At 46.5% G+C, this 6,973-nt stretch overlaps 1 protein-coding gene across 2 annotated transcripts; it reads right to left on the reverse strand.

Annotated features, from left to right (window-relative positions):
- Positions 1-2,587: 2,587 nt before the first annotated feature.
- LOC128296920 (hypoxia up-regulated protein 1) lies at positions 2,588-6,709 on the reverse strand. Of its 2 annotated transcripts, XM_053032450.1 has the most exons (4): positions 6,652-6,709; positions 6,453-6,582; positions 5,986-6,370; positions 2,588-5,911 (listed from the first exon to the last, which is right to left on the reverse strand). In XM_053032450.1, the coding sequence occupies exons 3-4, from the start codon at positions 6,342-6,344 to the stop codon at positions 3,346-3,348; spliced, it is 2,925 nt and encodes a 974-aa protein (XP_052888410.1). In that variant the 5' UTR covers positions 6,345-6,370; positions 6,453-6,582; positions 6,652-6,709; the 3' UTR covers positions 2,588-3,345. The 2 variants fall into 2 exon arrangements, with proteins under 2 accessions (XP_052888410.1, XP_052888411.1); XM_053032451.1 differs by having other exon boundaries at positions 6,453-6,692.
- Positions 6,710-6,973: the final 264 nt, after the last annotated feature.

Consider the following 6,973-nt stretch of genomic DNA (forward strand, 5'->3'; position numbering starts at 1 on the left):
AGTCATCGTATCCTACCGTCCCTAAGTACTCGCTGTTCTTCGCATTGATCCTCAATCCAATGCTTAAGGCTTCACTTTTCAGTTGGGTCCGTTCGATGATATTCATGTCATCCGCGATGATAAGGAACTAAAATAAACGGATGATCGTCGTGTCTCCAATACACATCAACCTATTCATGTATTCTATTTCTGTAATATTCGCCAGCTATTGCCATTGCGATACTCGTGGTGTGGTATTGTTTTCTGTCACCGATTGAATCGTGAAAATGTCCTGCCTGCGTGTTTCGGAACAGTATTGTGGTGAAGTATTGTGTTTAGTATTTCGAGTGCTGAAAGCGGTCTCGTTTTTTTGCATTGAAAACTCAGTTTGTTTGAGAAAAATTAGTGAGTGCTTTTTGGTGTTGTATCCTTATAATTTGCTACTGACTATCAAATTGTGTCTGAGGACCACATAGTCTGTTTCATATTGATGTAAATGCGCAAGTGGAATTGTGACGAAATGATCGCAAGTGTCTTCACAATGACCGAAGAGATCGGCCCAGAAATTCATGGATTTCTTGACGCACCGACAACCGACCTAAAATTGGAGCATCAAACTTAATACAAGAAAATCAAGCGAACGATCGAAATTCACATTAATATGTGCAAGGCTACGAAGGTTGACAAAATGCTGAAAAATTTGTCCAATGACCAAATCAGCTGGTCAACTGTGAAAACCACTATACCGTTGCCGCGCACACAATTGTTTTCCGATTTTCGATACCAGGAGAGCATGTTTTTCAAGAGGTGGAATAAATTTGCGCTGCAGGTGAAATAACCTGCAGCGTGGAATAAATTTGCCCATCACTATAACATTGCATACTATCAAACCCGTGAAAGTGTTCACTAGTTTAAGGAAGATGGATGAAACGGAGAGCATCCTTCATTTTGCTCAAACTTTCCATCGGCTGGTACGAAATTCCATACAAAACCAGCTGTTTTCAGATTCCAGATACTAGGAGAGCATCCACGGAACAGGTAGCACCTAGTACAGCAATTTTGCTCGAAAACCGCCGAAAGGTTACAGCAATTTTTAAACACTAACTTTCCCGTTGGTCGTGCAAAATCAAAGAATGCTATAAAACATGATCAATTGTTGAAAAAGTTCAGTAAGTAGAAGCTCACCACAGAAATCAACCGTTAATTTTTGTTCATCGCCTAAAACATCGACGTGAGCGAATGATCATGGAGGTAGTCTTTCAACACAAAAACTTGACCTAGCATTTTAGTTTTCAAATGCTAAAAGCGGTGCAAATTTAACCGGCTGTGCATAACACAAATTATTATTAATATATAAAATGTGCGTTGTTTGCTTAATGGAATACACAATGTTAAACAATCCACTAAATAATAAATAAACAAAATGATCGAAATTCACAACGCAATGATGGTCCAAGGACAGCCCGTACGAAATATGTCTTGATGGGTACCACAAGAGGCCACTGGCGAAATTTAACCGCGAATATGCAAGAACTACCCGTAAGATGATTCAAAATGAGTTCAGGGGCCTCTTCTTACTGCGCTTTTCATTTCTTTATTTTAAGAGCCTCAATGCCCTCCCCCCCTCCTTTCATCGTTTTTAAAATTAGAGGCCCCGACTACAATTCCGACCTGGGCCTCCAAGGGGATTTATCCTCCACTGGTGGTACACACTTACCACAAATTTCCCACCGAAATTTTCCTTTTCCGGTACGGACAAACATAATTATTGGCTATCTTGTAGAAATCCTTCTACAGTACTGCATCACAGTACTGTCAAGCACAGGCGAATGTACGATAGTTTAGGTAAATCAAATAATCTTTCATCTCTTTCCTTTTCGTGTCTTCAGATTCTTCAAAAGCATGGAATTTTCTGTCTGCTCTGACGCCGAGAGAGCATCTTTGAAAAAAGGTAGCACTAATTCATCCAATGTCCGTCATTTACCATTCGAATACATTACGCAATTTTTGTACCAAAAGTAATGAGCCTCTTTTTTCACACAGCCGCGGATCTTCCAGCGCGCCTCAGTCAGCTCAGAGCTTTAAAACCCCAAAAGGAATGAGCCCTTTTTGACACGAAAGTTTTCATTTGGAGCGCGACAGTCGGTACTGAACTGTCAAAACAAGAAGAAGGCACTTTCCGTAACCCTCCGTTTCGAGTATTCGATAAGGCGCAATGGAGGCGCCCAGTCGTTATCAACTACCTGGTTCATATTAACCGCGGCATGGTTGCATAACGGCGTCTCTAACGTTGCGTTGTAAATGTTATTATCTGAATGTAACCATGCAAAATTTTTCGATTACAATTAGAACAATGCGGGTGGATGTCGATCTTTAGTGGCTTTTTCAAAGATGTTATAATAAATTAATATAGGGATATTATAACCACATCGATACGGCAGGAGTTCTTTGTCCTAAAAAATAAATTATGAAAAAATTCTTAAACTATCTTTACAGAAATATTAATTCTACTCCCAACTACCAAACACAAAATACACACAAAAAACTAAAACTCAGCTTAATTTCTTTCCATAACACAGTATAACCAAACTCACCGAAAAATACGATCCTTAAGTTCGCTATACTTTATCACCATTTTTCAGCTAACGATCGATATTCAACGCTACGCATCCCACAGCCGTGCAGCGTTACTTAGAGTAAATGTCGATTGTGTATGTTATCCGTTCTCCTACGTCGTCGTCCCGCCTGCCGCTTAGTGGGGTTTTGCTGTCTGGACTGTATTCACATACTTTTACCAAAAAAGAAAAACATCCTGCTGCGCCATCACGTATTGCCTACAAGCCTTCAAAACGGCGCTTGATTCAGTTCTTGCAATTTTAGTTAATGCTCACCGTGAAAAAAAACGAGTACATCGTGGCCATTTTCTCTAACTTGGTGCACACATAGCCAATCTATTGTTCCCTACATTCTGTCTGTTCGCCTCCTACATAGCATCTACAAAGACTATTATTACCAAAAACTCAGGACAAGGACCTATTACCAGGATCAGGACAGCAGTCTCATCCTTCTCACTATCCATCGTAAGCAAACCGCAAGGAATGATCATCGCACGGGAAGGTGACCGATACAGAAGGGAGGTTCTTTGTTGAGCAGCTTGCTCCTCGCTACTCTTTGCTGGACAATTTTCGCTAATGGGTGAAAATAAATACGGGGCTGCCTTTCTATTAATCTTGGTCGAGTGGCAATATGGAACGTGGAGGGGTGAGTTTAAAGATGCTTCAACAAATGAAATACCAATGTGTTGGTGAATTAGACCACGTGCTTCGAATTGTGCTAAACCTAGGCTACCCTCTACTCCAGTTGCCTTTACAGTTCCGTATGATCACCTTCTTCACCCTCGTGCTCCTTTCGCGTTGCAGTCGGTTCAATGTCCTCCACCGTTGCCCCGTTACCGTCTTCCGAACTGCCCGATTCGGTTGCATCCTTTGCTGGCGTTTGTTCCAGTACCGGGTCGTCAGATTTTTCCTCACCCGATGTTTCTTCCTTCTCACCTTCCTTAGCCGTTTTCTCCGGTTTTGGTGGTGGTGTTGGTTTCACCTTCGGGCGCCATAGTTTCAACTTGTTCACCAAATACTTCACCTCACGGTCCAGCATTCCCATACGATCGGTAATGTCCTTCACCGTCAGCCGTACCGCCACATTCCGAGCAAGCTTCTCCTGCTCGGCCACCTCCGCATCACGCCACTCGATCGTGCTGCGGATCGCCTTCTCGAGCGTTTCAATCTCCACCGCCGTAAACACATCCTTCTCCGGGTTGCTATCCTTCGTCAGGTTGCGAGCATTGCGCAGGAACCCTTCGGAACCGTTTATCATCTGTTTCAGTGCGTTCAATGCTTGGGGTCGCTCCTCATGCTCCCAGTGCCGTGCGTACACCTCGTTCGCCACCGTACGCAACTCCTCTAGCTTTTTCTCGTACGTGTCCGCATCGGCATCAGAACCGTCCTCGTACAGCCACTCGGAAATCTCACCGCAACGTTGCCGGATGGAAGCGATCTCGTCCTCCGTGGCACATGATGCATACTCCTCCTCGTCCATCTTGACCTGCGCATCGATCACGAAGCTTTCCAGCGCATTCAGTGCCGTTTCGCGACGTTTCTTCGCATTGTCCACCTCATCCAGCGCGGCCATACGTTTGGCGGACGCATCGAACAGATCGCCCTCGAGCGGTACCACATACGTAAGCTCCACCTTAGACGGGATCGTCTCCTTCAGCGTTACAATCTTTGGTTTCACGGTCGCATTTTTCGCATCCGCACCTTCGTCGGTCTTTTTCTCCGACTCTCCGCCAGTGGAACCTTCCTTACCGTCCGATTTTGCATACTTCGCTGCGTCAGCTTCTTTGTCCTTCGGTGGCTGTTTATCCTGCTCCTCCGATTCTTTGCCGTCCTTCGCATCCTTTCCATCGGCCGTTTCATCTTCATCCTTTTCCGCTCCACCTTCCGTTACCTTCTCTGCCGGCTTATCAGTGGAATCGCCCGAAAACAGTTTGCTGATCGTGTTGCCAATCTTCTGGAATGTGCTCTCGTCCTCATCCTCCTCCTTGGTGACCGTTTTCTCCAGCACCAACTCAACGTTGGCAAGCGAGAATATGCCGGAATCGTCTAGCATAAAGTGTGCCTTAATACCCTTCGATTCAACATTCTCTACTACGTTCGATTTCAGTTTTTTGGCAACCTCACTCAGCTTAACGCGCGCCAAATCCACCGAACCGAGCGTTCCAGTTTCGCCTCTCAGTACCGAGTCCAGTTCCGCGTACTGTACGGTGAACTCGAAATCATCCGTATGCTTGTTGAACGTGATAACCTTCTTCTGGGGGTACGAATTCATCGAACCGAACAGTGTTCGGCGTACCTGTCGTGTAGCGCCACTTTCACCCTCCCGATCGAACACCACCTGAATCGGAAACAGAACCGCATCCTTGGTGATGAACTTCTTTACCTTGAAGCCGGTAGCTAGATCCGCCGCCCGGTAGACGGCTCCCATGCAGGCTGCTTCGTCCGCGTTCAGGTTCTTTGCCAACTCCTGCCCAATGTGCGACCGCAGTATGTCCTGCACCTTCGGCACACGTGTATTGCCGCCGAACAGTACCACCTGGTTGATTACATCCAGCGCCAAACCGGAGGCAGCGAGTGCCTTATCCAACGGTGCGGTTACTCGGTCGTACAAATCTTTGCACAATCCTTCAAACTGTTCGCGAGATACCAGCAATCGGAAATCTTGCTCGTCGAGCAAACCCTCGATCTGGGCGTAGTGTTCCGTGTTGGCACTGAGCACGTTCTTTAGCCGGCCCGCTTCCTTGAACAGCTTTGCCATCGCACGCGGATTGGTAAACACGTCCGTTTTGGTTTTGCCCAGCTTGTTAAACTCCTGGCCAAGGTAATCGCGGAGGCGCACCTGCATCTCCAATCCACCGAGGGTGCGATCGAACCCAACACCAAGCACTTGCACCACTGGATGCGTTTCCCGTGTAGCTTTGTCCTTTGCCAGCTGATAGCTGACCACTGCAGCGGACGTTTTGTACGCGCCCATATCGTAAAACAGGAAGTACTGTGCCGTTTCGTTGATTTCCTTTCGACGGAAGATGCCGTAATTGAGCGCAACGGCCGTGTAATCGTTGATGAGCTGTAGCACCTTCAGATTCGCTAACCGTGCAGCGGAAACCAGTGCCGTACGTTCGGCCTGCCCGTAAAATCCGGGCACAATCAGTACACACTCGCTAATGGGCTGTCCGGTAGAATCTTCCGCGTAGGTTTTCGCAACCTGCAGAAGCTGTGCGATCAGTTCCTCGATTGTGTACCGTTCTTCACCCGCACGGAAAACGACCGTATGTCGTACGGGATCCTCCACGATGTCGTAGTACGGGAAACGTTTACTGCAAATGAAACAGTAATGTTAGCATCGCACGCACAATACCAAGCCAAACTACTGCTTGTTCACTTTACTCACCGGTACAAATCCACCATCGGATTATCGATCGTTTTGCCGATCAAATCCACCAAATAGCCAAAGCTGTTGGTCGGAAAGCGAACGCCCAATGTCTGTGCGTCCTCACCGAACACGCGGTCCCCGTTGCGGAACGCGATGGTTGTCGGTGTTTTCCGCTTCGATTCCTTGTTGAGCGCAATCTCCATCGGAACGCCCGGTGAAACGACACCCACCTTCATCCATTCGCTGCCCAGATCCACCGACATTACGGCGGCACTGTTGGCAACGGTCACAAATAAGGCCATCACCGACAGTGTGACAAGCAGCACCATTCGGCCCGTATGGCCAGCCGTCGTACACATCCGGTGACGTGTACCCATGCTTAACAAATTCCGCTACGAAGGCGCTAACAAAAAAACAATACAAAACATGAGTTAAACTTTGCACCACACACCTCGAAAGTCGTATCGTTTGATCGCCTTAGTTACCTTTACGTTTCTAACAGCCGTTATTCCAGGGCCAATCACCCTCAATCCAGGCCAACACCGCGTTTGAAATCAATTCCCGATTTTGCAAGCCACGGCCGTTTTATTCCGCGTACGTTCAAAGAATCGGGTACTGAAAATTGATCGCCAGACCGTGTGGTGAGGTGCTTGCTCAAGTGCGCTAACGATGGCGTGGACTTACCGCGGAGTGGCACGTACAAATTTGGATTAAGCTTTCCCACACCGGTGTCCGTACCAGATCTGCACTCAAAAAAAACTATTCACCGTTCGATTTCACTGACGTGGTCGAACATTGACGTGATTGCTAAGTTGTTGTTTACGTTGTCAGCACGAATTCCACCAGGGAAAATGGCAATGAAATGTTATCGTAAATACCATTCTAAAGCGCCATACTGAAAGAATATTGCACGGAAAGCTTGTAAAACGCTTCTTGCGTTAGCTAAAATGTCGATAAATGCATTTAATTTATAAATCTGTTTAGCCAATACTGAATGGCAGCTGTC

The sequence above is a fragment of the Anopheles moucheti genome, chromosome 2, assembly GCF_943734755.1.
Source record: "Anopheles moucheti chromosome 2, idAnoMoucSN_F20_07, whole genome shotgun sequence".
Taxonomy (NCBI): domain Eukaryota; kingdom Metazoa; phylum Arthropoda; class Insecta; order Diptera; family Culicidae; genus Anopheles; species Anopheles moucheti.

Coding starts and splice junctions, on each gene's coding strand:
- LOC128296920 (XM_053032450.1), bottom strand. CDS start 6,344: ATGGGTACACGTCACCGGATGTGTACGACGGCTGGCCATACGGGCCGA. Junction 5,912..5,985: donor CCGATGGTGGATTTGTACCG/GTGAGTAAAGTG, acceptor TTTCATTTGCAG/TAAACGTTTCCCGTACTACG.